The sequence below is a fragment of the Grus americana genome, chromosome 6, assembly GCF_028858705.1.
Source record: "Grus americana isolate bGruAme1 chromosome 6, bGruAme1.mat, whole genome shotgun sequence".
NCBI classification, from domain to species: Eukaryota; Metazoa; Chordata; class Aves; order Gruiformes; family Gruidae; genus Grus; species Grus americana.
Genome location: NC_072857.1, coordinates 18,347,299 through 18,362,213, shown reverse-complemented (window position 1 = coordinate 18,362,213; position 14,915 = coordinate 18,347,299). Strand labels below are relative to the sequence as shown.

The following is a 14,915-nucleotide window of genomic DNA, read 5'->3' as shown; positions in this document are numbered from 1 at the left end:
TGTGCAGGCAGCGATGTCTCCCAGGCACAGGGCAGGCACATGCTGGAGCCCCACGTCCCAGCAGCTTGGGGTGCAGGTCCAACCCCCCCACCCAAGGCCAGCAGTGTGGTGCCACGTGCTCTGGCTCAGTGGCGGGGCATCCTCACCTCCCGCTTGCTGCTGGCATGGCCATGGAGCCACGGGCGGACGGGGCTGGCAGCGCCCTGCCTGTAACTGCTGCTGGTGCAGCATACCGGGGCGCAGCTCAGAGCACAGAGGGAAGGTTTTGCAGTGTAAGCAGGGGACAGCCGCCCGCAGAACTGCGCGGGGAGCTGCAGGTAAGCTGCTCAAGCACAAGTGTGACTGCTCCCCTGCTGTCAAACCCTGGCTGACTTTCCTCCCCTTCACAGCCCCTTGCAGAGTTAGGATGTGGCACAGGTGTCGGCACCCTCCTGCCCTCACACCCTCACCGCACAGCCCGCGCAGGGAGCGTGCTCTGGGGATGAGCTCACCACCTCCTCCCTGGCTGCATGTCGGGGCAGCGCCTGGACGGAAAGGCCAGCGACCGGCAAGGAGCAGGTTAGAGAGATGCATGTTCTCCCTTACTGCACAATTAATCATGAGAAGTTTTTCCTCCTTTCGTGCATGAAACAAAATTTGGCAGGGCGCTCTGACCACAGGGACTCACTGCTTGCTCTCCAGTAAAATCCCAGCCACGTCTGGCAAAGAAATAACCTCAGAGCATCCCTGTGTGCTCAGGTGGGGAGAGGCAACACGGGGCCAGGCAGGAAACCCCAGTGGGGCTTGGTCCACAGCCCCCCCCGTGCAGCAAGCACCTTCAGCCATATGCTCCTGCTGTTTGCTGTCGTCCCCCCCCCGCGACCCCCAGCATGCACACTACCCTGCTGCTCTGCCAGCACCATCACCCCTGCCCACCGGCCATATAAATGCCCAGGCAGGGGCGTCCACTCCCTGCCAGCTGCCTGGGTGCTGGCAGCAGCCCTGCATCCCCTGCCCGAGCTCTCCTTCTGCCCCTGGCTGCCTCCCCCTGCCTGCTCCATCCCCCAGTCCGGCTGGAGCCTCAGCCCATCCTTTCCCAGAGCAAGCCCAAGGCTCTCCAGCAGTGTTCCAGCTATTTGTTATTGGAAAAAGGGGGAAATACGGTTTTCGACAATTATTGTTTTTTCCACCTGACTGGCTGCAAACTTGTTAATTTTTTTCTTTAATGTGTGAACAGTGTCGACGGCAGCTGCATGTGAAATGACTCGACGCACTATCTGCGGGTCCCTGGCTGGCTTTCAGTGCTTGCACCGCAAACATTGCCTTCTATAAATAAAGGCCTATATCTCATCAATGGCAGAACAGCAGAGCTTTATATAGTCGTCTTACATAAAACCGTCTCTCTTTATGGGCTTCAAACCATTTGCGTCACTTAGTGCAGCTCCGTAAACCTCCTGCTCCAGCCGCTCCCCCGCAGAGGGAGACCCGACACGGCTGCCCCGTGCCCTGCACTGCCGGCGGGGAGCCCGGGGTCCCCGCTCCACCCGGGGCTGCCCCCCGCTCCGCAGGGCCAGGTGGCAGCTGTGTCCTCGTCCCCCCGCCCCTCCGCCTTGGCACGCGCCTCCCATCAATCCTCCCAGCCTTGGCACAGAGCACCGGCACGGCAGCCAGCACTGCCAGGCACCCCGGCGCCTGGGGATGGCTGCCTGTGGGTCAGCACCATGCGCTCTGCCCTTGTCACCCTCCCTGTCCCTGCCACGGGTCCTGGGGCAGCGCAGGCAGGGATTCTGGGAGGTGCCGCTCCATCCTCCATCACTTGGGATTCAGGGATCCAAGGGCACAGGGTGACCCGGGACGCGGTGCCAGTCTGCGGCTCCCAGCAGCTCTGGCTCTGACATGCAGGGGACATGAGCCCGGCCGGTGGCTTTCCACCCCGCTGTCCAGTGAGCGCCTGGTGTGGAGGATGCCGGGGGCTGCCCCCGCAGCCAAGGGGCACAGGTCCCAGCCGACGCACAGGCTCCCACGGTCCCCAGGGCCCTGGCTCCATATGGCAGAGCCTGCCCCTCCAGCTTGCCGCAGGCTCCCGCACACATGCACCGATGGGTCATGGGGGGGGCCGGGGACTCCTGCTGGGGCTGCAGCAATGCCTGCCTGCAGGGAGGCAGCCGGCACCCTGGCTGGCGATGCAGGAGCCGGGGGGGGGGAAAGTGCAGAGACTGTGGTGACAAGCCTTCATTTGCCCCTGTGCCACCCCAGCCGACTACCCCAGGTGGGCAGGTGGCCAGAGCCAGAGGGACACAGGGAGCCACCAGCATTGTGACACTGGGACCTGCGGTGCACCCTGACCAGTGGCTGCCCCCAGTGCCGCCCGGCCATGGGACCCCCGCCACAGGTGCCACTGGCACCAAGGATGGGGTGACAGCAATGCCCTGCCAGCCACAGTGCACGTGGCATCCAACCACGCCGCCGGCACAGGGCACCTGCACCCCAGCCAACCCTGCCCCATGCCCAGAGCCCCCATGCCCAGCAAGCCACACTGCACCTCATGAACACCCCCTGCCCCCCAGCCAGTCACCCTGCACCCCGTTAGCCCCACAGCCCTATGATGTCCCCACTGCCCCATTGACCCAAAGCCTGTGGTCCCATGCACTGGCAAGCACCCGCTCCTGGGGCCAAGCCCCTGTGAGTGCCCTGGCCTCATCCTTCCCGCAACTGCCCAAGGTGCCCACCCCTCTCTGCAGCCAGCAGCGCTGGGGGGGCACTGCCTCGCAGACTCCCACGGGTGGCCTGGTCCCAGGGGACGGCAGTGCCCCCGATCCGCCCAGCCCGGCACGTGGGACTGGCCTTGTGGCACGTCCCGCATCCCCGGGGAGCCACACCAGGCACGGGCGTCCTGGCCGCTGGCTCCCCCCTGTATCGGAGACAGGCTTATTAAGTGTGTGATATTAAATTACCCAGATAAGAGCGTAAGAGCTTTTAAAGTCAATTCATTAAATATAATTATGAAGAGAGCTTTTTTATGCTCACAGTGATCCGATCTCAATCAGGGAGACGGTGGGAAAGCCGCCGGCTCCTCCAGCATCTCCGCTCCCCCGCTGTGTCGCCTCCGCACCCCCCTGCTCCCCCGCCTTGGCCCCCACCCGCAGGGAGCCGGCACCCATGGCCACAGCCCTCGCTGCCCGCCCCGCTGCTCCGGCACCCCCTCCCGGTGTCGCTACTGGTGCCAGCGCCAGCCCACTTGAATGGGGGTGGCGTGGGGGTCTGCCCAGCAAAGGGGTGGGAGAGGGGAGGCAGTGGGGGTGAGCTGTAAGGGCTGGTGGGGTTGGGGAGGAGGGGAGCGAGGTATGGAGATGTTCTGGGGCAAGTGCCAGGGGATCTGGGGAGCTGAGCATGGGCTGTTCCAGCCATGGGTTCACTCCCCTGCAGGGTCCGACCCCCTCCCTGTCCCCTGCAGAGCAGTCTCCTTAGGGACCTAATGATGCATCCCCACTCCCCAGGCAGGCGGGGTGTGCGCTTCCCTCTTCTCCCACATTCATTAATGCTGCTTTGCAACCAATTAATACCTGCCAGTCAGGCTGCCCCAACCCACAGCCGGACCCCTCACACGCAGCCCAGGTGGCCCCACACCAGCCCTTTGCACCAGGGCACCCCTACTCTCCCCGTGCACCCCCAGCCGCAGCCCAGGGTACAGCTGCACGTGAGGCTGAGCCTGTCTTCCCTGAGGGAAACCATGGGGCAGCGGGGATCCCAAAAGACACCGCGGGAGCCCCATGTCCCTCACACCTCCCCAGCTATCCAGAAGAGAGCTGGATCGCTAGGACGCCCAGTGTCGCTTTGCCATGCTGCCCCAAGATCCACTGTGCTGAGGGGCTCTGCGGTGACACCCCTAGGTTCAGCCAGCTGTCCCACCTCCGTACCCCAAATCTTCATCAGCCCTGTATCCACCATGTGCTGCCACAGCCCAGGCACTGCGGGGCAAGGAGCAGCAGCCCGGCTGGCTGGGAGTGGGGTGGGCTCCGGGATGGGGTCCCCACACAAGGCTCCGGCAACGGCTGGTGGGAGCAGTTACCCGCTGCTGGGAGCTGCTGGACTGACATTTATTTTTAGACGTGAATTGTATAAATTAGCATTTCTCAGTGGATTAAGCAGCAGGAATTGTGTAAAATTAAATGGCAACGAATTGCATTAAAGTCCCCCGTTTTCTGGCACAAGCAGCGCCTCGAGCCGTGCCTGGGTGGCTCATGTGTAACAGTGCTGGAGATGCTGCCGCTCCGGCCAGGAGCGCAACCAACCCACGGCATGTCTGCACCACCCAGGACACAGACCTGGGGATGCAGAAGCACGGTAGTCAGGCTGTGAGGACAGCGGGCTCCGGACGGGCTGTGAGCCCCCAGGGAGGTGGCTCAGGCACTGGGCTGGGGCTGCAGGATGTGGATCTGGTGAGCGGAGCGTGGTGACCCAGATGGGCATGGCTGGGCTCAGCTGAGCAGCTCACAGGCGTGGGATCGGCGAGGGATGTTGCAGACTGTCTCGAGTATCGACACTGCCAGCCCAGGCTGGGCACGGCAGGACACCCACCACAGCCGCAGCCACGCCACCCTCCAGTGGGGGATGACGTCGTGTTGGGACCCCGATGGCACTGCCTGGCCCCAGAGCCCCCCTGTGCCCCAGCCAGGGCAGGTCCTGCAGTGCCTGGAGCCCAGCGAGCGGCTGAGGGGCCCTTGGTGAGCCCCCCCGCACCCCGGGGCACACTCAGCCCTGCGCATGGGGAGAGGGAGAACGGGGTGGGAGAACACCAGGGACTGAGCAGGCACCAGGCAGGGCAGGGCAGGTGAGGCGCAACGAGTTCAGCTCTTTTACCCAGCGTAAAAATAGGCTAAAAATGTGACATTAAGCGTGATTCTGGCGGAAAGGTCAGAGAGAGTCCCCGCGTCGGGAGCAGCATGGTCGCAGAGGGGACGGTGGCAGAGCCTTGCTGGGAGGAGGCAGGGGCGACAGCCTGCTGCCCCCTGCCCATCCCATGGCCCCAGCTGGGATCTCTCAGGGTGCACATGGGGTGCAGCCAAGGATGATCCTCCTGTCTTGGCACAGGGGCTTCCCCGCTGGGGTCCGCACAGGGGGCTGGGGAGACCCCCGCACCACCCACGTCCCAGGCAGGCGGGAGGCCTTGCCTGGAGAGCTGGGGCCTGTGCCAGCCCTGATAGTCGCTGCCAGCTCTCGGCAACCTCCCCGCTCCCCCCCACCTCCAGCCCTGGCAAGACTGGCTTCGGCAGCTACAGATCAGAAACAAAAGGCTTTTGACAGAGGACGTGGTTTTGAGAAAGGCACCGGGCTCCCGCCCGGCCACGAGCAGAACCTCTTGCCGCAGCCGCTGCTGCCAGCGGGGGGGGAACCCACCTCCACACACCTCCTCTCACAGCCCCCAGACCCCTGCCCACCCCCACTGCCTTTCCCCCCATCCCCAAAGCACCGCTGGGAGGGCTCTCCCTTCCCACAGTGCCCCCCGACATGGCCAGCACCGGCCTTGGGCTGTGGCCGTACCGGGGTGCCAGGCACGGGGACGAGGGCAGGCGCGGGCCACCTGCCGCAGCTGAGCCCCAGCCCCATGGGGACGCTTCCCAACCTCCTGCTTAATGGCACGTAAAGAGCGCTATTGATTTCTGGCGCTGCACGCTTTGCACCCTCGGCACCGCAGCTGCGCTCACCCAGCCGGCAGCGCTACGCACCCGCCGCCCTGGCCAAGGCACCGGGCAGCGTGCCGGCGGGCACTGGGCAGCGGCAGGGGCAGCCCAGCCCCACACCCCTGGGCAGAGCGAGGATCGGGGGGCTGCAGAGCACCACACGGCTCGGGGGGGTCGGAGGAGGCTTTGCCAGGGCTCTGGCATGGCACTCCGGCAGCAGACGCAGGGGGCACATTTGTCAGCGGGGCTGCAGGGGAGCCTTGCTGCGGCTCAGGGCTGTCCCTGCCGCCTGGGGAGATTTACAGCCCAGCCGGGCTTTATTACACAGAAGATGCTTACGCTGGGGATTTTTTTTTCCCCCCATAGTTTCTTAATTTGCTATCCCATAAAGAATGTGGATTTGTGACGTTAAATAGGGGAAGATCATTTACCACTCACGGCTCTTACTTAAAGGATCCGCACGAGTTATTTATTGTGTGAGCACAGGCTGCAAGCGGCAGCACGAGGGGACACGCTCCAGCCTCAGCACTGCTCCTGCTCCCGAACAGGCAGCCAGCCGGCGGCAGCCCCACGGCTTGGCCACCCTCGTGCTGTAAAACTTCCAGCCTCTGGATGAAGTCCACCTCATGCCCAGAGGGAAGGAAGGACTCCAGCACTCCTGCAAGCATGGCTGCAGGAAAAGCTCCTTCCCTTCTCCAGCATCCCTGGGGACGTGACCTCTGCTCTGGGGGCTGCTTGCCATGGGCTGGGCACCCTGGGACCCCAGGCCATTTGCCCCACTTGAATGCACTGCATTCTGAGAGCCCTCCATCACTGCTGGGACATGCTGTGACTCACGTATCCGCCCACTGCAGCGGGAGTACAAGAGCTTTCTGAACACAAAGGCACACATGAGGACCCAGGACTGGGACCGATGAAGCCTGGAGCTCCCTGCTGCATGATGGCTGGGTGCAGGGCAGCCCAGGTGCCCCTGCGTCAGGGCCACAGCTGGGAGGCATGGGAGCACCCAACCCCACACATCACAGCTGGGACTCACCATTCCTGCCAAGCAGCTCACGCTGTGTTTCAGTCATTCCCAGGAGGCACAAGGGACTGATTCGGCTTGGGGAATGGGAGTAGGAGGCTCCAGCTGCAAATGGTGTGATGCCTCGACAGGTCCCACTGCTGCCTGGCAAGGCTTTGGGACATAGTATATGGCAGAGAGAGGTCACGTCTTCCCCCATCCCTTCTCATGTCCATGCCCTGCAGCCTCTCCTGCCCCAGGTTCACCTCTTTGCTCCAGGCAAGCGAGAGGTGACAGGGACACCTCTTTCTGCTGACAGCCCTGATGTCTCAAAGGCTGGGCTGGAGGGCTGAGCTGGGGACAGGCAGGTGGAGGCTGTGGGAGCCCTGGGCTCCCCTTCTTTGGGCAATGGGCTGGGGGTCGGCTGGCACTAACTGTCCTCATGCCTGAAGCGTGCTCCAGTGCAGGGTGCTGGCACACCTGGCTGCCCAGGCATCCCCAGGGCAGACCTGTAAACAGGTGAGACAGGCAAGCCAGCTGGTCCTGCATGGCCACCAGCTGAGAAAACGTGTCCCAGTGACTGTCCTGGCGGTCACCCTCTGCTGCCACGCAGCACAACGCACACCACACACCATGTCCACACTGTGGGAAGCTTGTACCCAGCCCCATCCGCCTGAGCTCTGCCCTGCCAGTCTTACAGCGTGGCTCAGCACACGCCAAATCCCATTGCCACGCTGTGCAGCTGCCCAGCACAAGGCTGGGCTCGCTGCCTGCCCTACAAACCAAAGCTGTGCAGGATCCCCCAGGAGGACCCCGGGGCTGGAGCCAGCATGGCCGAGCCCTGTGCAGGACTGTCCAGCACCAGAGCTCCCTGCTCCCAGCCCCGCTAAACTGCACTTCTCCCCGGCAAACTCAGGCAGCTGGGGTAGAGCAGGCAGAGAGCCCAGCAAAACCCCAGGAGTGAGGCTGTCCCCCCGCTGCCCTCTGCTCCTTCCCACTCCACTGCAGTACCCCATGCCACCCCCACACACAGTGCAGCCCCCCCCCCCCCCCCGAAACGGCGCTTTCCTGGGGACAGCATCACCCCGCGCAGCGAGCAGGCGTTGTACCGATGGGCACGAAGTGAAACAGGACATGCTGCATCAGCTATTTCCAGCCCCACGGAGCCTCCTCTCCCCCACCCAGCATCCCGCACAGCCCGTGGCATCGCACCCCCCTCCCCGGCTGGGAGCGGGCTCCGGCTGGCAGCACTGCTCCCGGGAGCGCAGCGAGCCAGCCGAGCAGTAGCCCCTGGCAGCCGTAGGGGAGAGGCGGCTCATTTCCAGAGTCATTACGGTCTGAAAAGGGTCCCATCAGGTATTCCGCCCGTTCAGCACATTTATTTTCCCAAACCACAGCGGGGATTTGCGATTCCAGGCTCAATATTAGCGAGAGCTGCAGGCTGGCGGCTCCTGGCCGGGAGCTCGCTGCCTGGGCAGGCAGGGCGCTGCCGGGTGGAGGCCCTGCCGGCAAGCCCTGGGCAGAGAGTGGGCAACCCCGGGCAGCCCCCCGCTCGCCCAGCTGTAGCCGTGCCTCCGGAGTGGAGCCGCTCGGCGCGCGTGTGTGTGTGTGTGCGCGCGCACACGTGCGTGTGCAATGTTGGTAGCCTCAAGATTCGCAGGCATCACAGTGCAGTTCCCCCCCACCCTGCCAAAACACAGGAAAGCTCCCCTGTGTGCAAAGGGGTCTCTGCCAGCCCCCCCCCCACTCTCGCTGTGCAAAGCACCCTGCAACAGAGCACTTCAACCCCGGGGAAGCGGAGGCTGGAGTGGGGCTCTACACCACAGCTTTCCCCCTGCCCACTGTACACCCACCCTGGGGACCGCTGAGCCCCGCTCCCCACCACCCCAGCTCCTGCCTGTGAGCCCCTCCAGCACGGACCTGCCAGCAGTCCAGTCCTGCGGCGCAGAGCCCTACCAAGAGCTCCCATGCAGGATCCTCTCTGTCTCTCCATGAGAAACTTGGAGGGAAACTCAAACAGCAAGAGATGCAAACTTCAGCAGCCAGAACAAGCCAGGGAGCCCTGCTCTGGTGAGGTGCGGATGGGTGGGTGCCCCCCCATGCCGGTGGGGGACCCCAGGGAAGCTGAGCCAGATGTGCACTCACCACAGTGAAATCGCGGGATGAGCAGTTCTCACCGCTGAAGTTGCAGCTCTTGAGCATGTCGTCAAGCTGGTGGCCGGTGCGGTTGACAATGTCAGCCATGTCAGGGTCGGGGTAGAGCAGGTCCGTGGCCTTGTGGCCATCCCGGTCCTTGGGTGGTAGCCCGGTCATGTTAGCCAAGTGGAAGATGTCAGCGTCGGTGAGCGCCGAGTGGCGGTAGCGGTTGATGTTGCAGATGGTGATGGCGGGGAAGACCATCTCGCGGATGGCCTCCTCGTCCAGGGCCATGACGTGGGGGTGCTCCAGGTAGAGCAGCGCTGACTTGGCCGCCTGGTAGAGGAAGAAGGCGAGGGAGGCCAGAAAGGCAAATGCCCAGAGGGTCTGGCGCACACCCAGCTGCCCCGACCGGCAGATGTGTCCCAGGCCATGCAGCGTGCTGGCGCTGGCGAAGGTGGCCAGGTCCCGGGAGCGGGGCCGGGCGGGCTCCTCAATCAGGCTCTCCTTATCCCCTTCTTCTTTCTCCTTCTGCTTCTCATCCTCCTCGGCAAATTTGATTTTACACACGATCTCAATCGGCATCTGCCCCGTGCGGCCGGCGTACCCAGCCAGCGAGCTGCCCCCCGGCACAGGCACTGGCCGAGAGCCCGGCCAGGCACTGGGAGGGGGCTCGGGTCCCCCCCAATCCCCAGCACGGTGCCGGGAGGGCCGAGCCGTCTCGGGAGGGAAGCGCAGCCCCTCTCAGCAGCTCCGAGCCGCCGCTTCCCTCTTGTCTCACTAGTCGATCGTCTCCTTGTGCCTTCGCTTATCAGCACAAATACAGCTGTCAAAAACCCCTCTCTCTCCTCTCCCTCGCTCTGTCTCTCTGCCTCTCTCCTTCGCTCCTCTCTGGTTAAGACCCCAGCAGATACAGGCAGCATTTAGGCATCATGTGCTAATAAAATCCAGGGAATACTTAATAATTCAAGACATGTCAACATTATTTCATCGTCAAATAAAGAGCGAGCGCCAGAGAAAAGAGGCAGTGTGAAGGGCCCGGCGCCTCCGGGGCAGGGAGCCGCTCTGCGCCCTCTCCCCAGCCCCGGCTCCGAAGTGCTGCCGGAGCCACTTGTTTGAATGGCTCGGGAGCTGCCGGAGCCGTGCCGAGCCGCGCCGTGCCGAGCCGTGCCGAGCGGAACCGAGCCGTGCGATGCCGTGCCGTGCGATGCCGAGCCGCGCCGCGCGATGCCGAGCCGCGCCGCTCCGCGCCGTGCGATGCCGAGCCGTGCCGTGCCGTGCCGTGCCGAGGCGGGCGGGGCACGGAGCCTGCCCCCCGCCGCCGCCGCCGCCGCGCTCGCCGCCTCGCCCCGCCGTGCCCCGCCGGCCCGTGCGCCCCGGGGCAGAGCGCGGCTCGGCGCGGCTCGGCTCGGCGCAGCTCGGCGGGGGCGGGCAGCCTGCGGGCAGCTCGCCCGGCGGCCCCCTCCTGCTCGCCCGCTTGCGGACTCCTCCTGCCTCGGCGGCTCCCTGGCCGTTAACCGCCTCCCTGCCACGGCCCGCCGCGCCCGAAGTCGGCGGGCGCCGAGCCCCGTCGGTTCTGGTCCCGGCCCCGGCCCCACCGAGATCCGGCCGGCAAGCCGCCGCCGAAGCGGGACTGAAGACGGGGCGCCGGGGATGCACACACACACACACGCACACACGCACGCACCCACCCGTGCTCCTCGGTGCCCCGGAGCGGGCGGCAGCACCGTCACCCACGCCCCATGTCTGCCACCCCCTTCCCCACTGCGCTTGCTGGGCTCCCCCAACTTCATTTCTGCCCCCCACCCCTCTTTGTGCTGCACGCTGGGCTCCGCACTTCCCCACAGCAGTGCACAAGAAGTGGGGGGGGGGGGGCGCACGGCAGTCAGTGACCGGCTCTGTTAGAAAGGCTGAGCCGGGGTCACCCTCCCCCTCCACTGCTCTGCTGAGCCCCCATCCCTCCTCACGTCTGGTTCTGCTCTCTCCATGGCACACTATCGTCCACCCCTATGCAGAGCCCCGCATAGGACCCAGCTCCCGTGGCAGCACTGCCCCACACGCAGGGGAAACAGTGTCCTCCTGCCCCATCCTGCCCACAGCAGTGGGGCTCAGCCTGCATCGCTCAGCAGGGTTAGAACTGTGATGAGGTTATGGGTTCACTCAGCAGCACCAACCACAGAGCCACATGGCGCCTGGATCTGGCTGCTCCCAATGCACAGCACCTTCTGCCAGCAAGTCATGATCTTGCCCAGCTTCCTGCCTCAGTTTCCCCAGCTGGTGATGGAGAGTTAGCTCTGCTAGAAAGGCTGAGCTGGACCCCTTACCCACAAGTCAAGCAACCCTCTGTGACTCTGCCTAGCGGCACAGTGGTGAGGGAAACACCAGCTCCCTGCCTCCTGAAGCAGCCCAGCACTGGGTACCCTCCTCAGGAGACATAGCTCTGCTGGGGAGGTGCATGCCTGGCTGAGAAGCTGGGGTCCCTGGAGGACAAGCGATGAGACAGCCGCCCATGAGCTCGACAAGATGCCTCGCCTCTCCTCAGGGACTGCGCCGCAGGTCAGCATGACCTTCAGTGTGCTGCTGATGCCAACGGCAAAGCTTTCCCCAGTCGTCCGGCAAGCGCACACACATCTTCAATCTTCCCATCGATCTGTGCATGGCACACATGTTCCTGCCTCTGTGCAGGTCAATACAGCATGATAGGCTGCCTCCGGCAGGGAGCACGCACAGCCCCAGCTGCCCGCTTCACCCTGCCCAGGGGATGCAGCACGCACATGCCAGCCCTGCATCCCCAGCTCGGAGAGGCACGGTGGGGAGTGGGCTGGGCAGGCGGCCCCAGCACAGCCACTGCCACAGGTGGCCCCAGCCACACAACCGCAAGTCCCATGCTGCTTCCGCAGGGCTGAAGGGATGCTTGGCCCTGCAAAGACTGCGGGCAGCAAGGGTCTGTTCCTGTGGTGAGGAGATTCTGCCATGCGAGGCAATGGCCAGCATTGGCTTTTTGGTCTGTAAAGTCCGCTGTGGAGTCCCTGCCTGCGTCTCTCAGTGCCATGGTGGCGAGGGGCACAATGGCATGGTGGATCTGCCAGGCAGATCCACCCCGTAAGCACAGATCCTGAGGTACAGGGCATACTGAGGTTTGTGAGTGTGAGACCGGCAGGAGCCCAGTGTCCTCTGTGTGCTGGACAGCCATGACATGGGAGCAGGACTGTGTCTCAGCTCCCTGCATGGCCCCAGCCCTCACACCATGGGCACCACAGACGCCTGCTCTCTCTGGGCATCTTCTGCTCCATTAGCAACTGCCACCTAGGCTGGGGACACCTTTCAACATGCTCCCCACAGCATAATCCCCTCCTGTGCGGCCAAAGAGATGTGTCCTCTCCTCCCGCCTCTCCTGCCTCTCCTCCCCTGCTGTGTCCTGGTCCTGCCTGGCCACCTGGCAGGGGCAGATGGGATGACCCAAGGCATGGGGCTGAAGTGCAGCCAGGCTGGGTCGGGATCAAGCTGTGCCCAAGTGAGTGGCACCCAAGGCAAAAGTCCCATCCCCAGCTGCGGCTCCAGACTGTGGGGAGGGCTGTGGCTTTGCGGTCACCAGCACTCGTGGAGAGGGCACACCAGGAGAGATGCTGGGCTGAGGGGCAGGGCACGGGCAAGCAGCACAGCTGAGAGGGGAGGCAGCAGGGCTCAGGGACTGCTCTCTCTTGGGACCAGACAAGGCAGCGAGCACAGCACCAGCTGGGAACGGTCGGTGCTGCACTTGGCAGCGTGTCTGCAGCTCACGGTTCTGCACCGGAGCCACCCACCTGTGGCTGAGCACCGCACGCCTGTGCGTGGGGGGCATGAGGCCATGAGGAGGGACTCTGCGGTGTGCAGCGGGGCTCGTCTGTCCTTCCACCCGGCCACGAGCAGCTGCAGAGCCTGTCTGCCCACTGATGCTCCCATATCCAGCCCTTAGGTCTGATGCTCACAGCCGGGAGGACACCAATGCCCCAGGCTTTGGAGTGCCGACTTCACTAGCCACCGTGCAAGCGAGCCGACAGGATGTGAGAGCCAGCTGAGGGCTCAAAGGCAGATTGGGAAAGGGGGGTCCCCCCTGCTCACCCCCACGCCCCCCAGCCCGGGGGAATGCTGAGCGGCGGGGGCTTGGCGCAGGGCCCACGCTCTGCACTCAGATGACGGGGGAAGGCTGCGAGCGCCGGGGAAGACAGGACTGGAATTCGAAATGATGTTGACAAATCGGAGAAATGGCCTGAAAACAATCAGATACAATTCGAAAGGACAAGCGCCAAGAGCTGGGCTGGGGCGGGAAGCAAATCTGCCCAGTGAGCGGAGGACGAGCAGCCGGAGGGCAGGGCTGCTGAGCGGGCAGGAGGGCAGGGCAGAGCCCCAGCTTGGCAGCGGGCAGCAGCGTTGGCTTGTCCAAGTTTAACACTGACACCCAGGACAGTCCAAGGTGGATAAACAAGGCGTGCAGAGGGTTGGACCCCCAGGCAGGACGCACAGTGCAGGTGCAGTTATCTGTGCATGCAGAAGCTGCGTTTCCAGATGCCCAGCAGCCAGGCAGCTGCTTGGAAAAGCAGCCGGGAGCTGGGAAAAAACCAGGAGAAGCCTTGTTCATTTGGGATATGGGATCTGCCAGTTTAATATGGGATGTCTGGCTGCCCTGCAACTGCATTGAGCTCGGTGGAAAGGAGGGTGTTGCTTAGGGCTGTGTGAGAAGGAGCATCGTTTGCAAGGCATCTGAAGCACTTGCTGGCGGCAAAGCCCTATGCCTGGTCCAGGACCACACGTCAACAAAAATCCAAACTAATTGAAAAGAGTAGAGAGGATGGCAATAACAGAGAGAAGCACTGGAGACTGGAGACCGGCTGGAGGCACTGGGGGTTTGGGCAAGGGCAGAGGAGGCATCCATAGATAAAGTAACTGCTGTGAGCACAGAAGGAGGGGGCTTTCTAGAGCATCAGGGCCCTGACGCACCATAGAAGACAACAGGGGTTAGGTGGAGTCTCCACATGGGAGAAGCTGGCCCACGGCCTGGAGGGGTGCTTGGTGGGACTGATCCTGCCGTGGTGCCCTCCAGCACCCTCATGATGATTCATCCCCCCCCCAAGACACAGACACTGTCCGTTTCTATTCTTAGGCCAACCTGGATGAGGGCTGGGCTGTGATTTCCCTGTCTTGTCACCGAGCCGATGGATTGACTTTTTGCTGTACCAGCACCCGACCTCCCACCACACTCCAGCACCGGTGCTGTTCCACTGCAGTGAGCCCACCCTCCCGGCCACCCTCCTCAGCACGGGCACAGGGGATCAGCCCAGGGGACCGAAGGGTGGGTGGGGGACACAGGTGACAGGCAGTGGGCACCTGCTCCAGGGGAGACCCCCAGCAGGCAGCCCCCTCCTGATACCCTGCTAGTCCGAGCTGGCTGGGATGCGGATCCTGCTTGCTGGGCACTTCTGCCACCAGCCCAAGCCTGTGAGCCGGCTGCCACGTCCTCCTCGCCAGCTCCACACGCTCCAGAGCCGGCACTGGCCGCAGCCCTGCGCCCTGAGGGAAGTGGATCTGGGGCGATCATTAATTTTGATCTAATTGAAGGAAACGTGACTGCAGAGCCCAGCTGGCCACAGCGCTCGGCTCTGCCTCACGCCGGTCGGATCCTCCGAGACCCTTGCAAACACGTCGGCTTAACAAGCACAGCCTCCTCCCCTGGCCTCCCCAGCACACTGCCGGCGACCGCCCGGCAGGTCGGGCTCTGTGGCGAGCACCTCGGCTGTGGGGAGATGTGGGATGACAAGATGTCCACTCCAATTACAGGAGAGCAGGGCTGGTGACGGTGTGATGAGCATGTCAGGCATCACTGCCTGCCGTGGAGCCGACCGTGGGGCAGCCACAGGAGCAGTAATGCTGCTTGCACCCCACTCGCCAAAACCTCCACACCGTCCTCCTGTGCCCGTGGGGAGCAGCAGGGCTGGGAACGGTGGGAGGGAGCCGTACGTACCAGAGTGGGGAGCAGAGCCATCACTACGAACACCGTTATCAGCCGCGTGGTGCTGGGATGGGGAGGACGGCTCCGGCGCTGCAGACCAGCCTCACTGGTGGTCCTGGTCCCCTGGGCA

General features: G+C 63.9%; 1 protein-coding gene across 2 annotated transcripts in view; it reads right to left on the bottom strand.

The window, feature by feature from the left end:
• ASIC4 (acid sensing ion channel subunit family member 4) overlaps window positions 1–14,915 on the bottom strand; it is a 65,135-nt gene that overhangs the window by 20,036 nt on the left and 30,184 nt on the right. The window contains exon 1 of one of the 2 annotated variants that reach the window (XM_054830099.1): window positions 8,809–10,134. The exons of the other annotated variant lie outside the window; for it this stretch is intronic. Within the exon in view, the coding sequence (XP_054686074.1) occupies window positions 8,809–9,384 (576 nt within the window). The 5' untranslated portion in view covers window positions 9,385–10,134. Of the gene's footprint in view, window positions 1–8,808; window positions 10,135–14,915 lie in introns of those variants that run through there. 2 annotated transcript variants of the gene reach the window in all.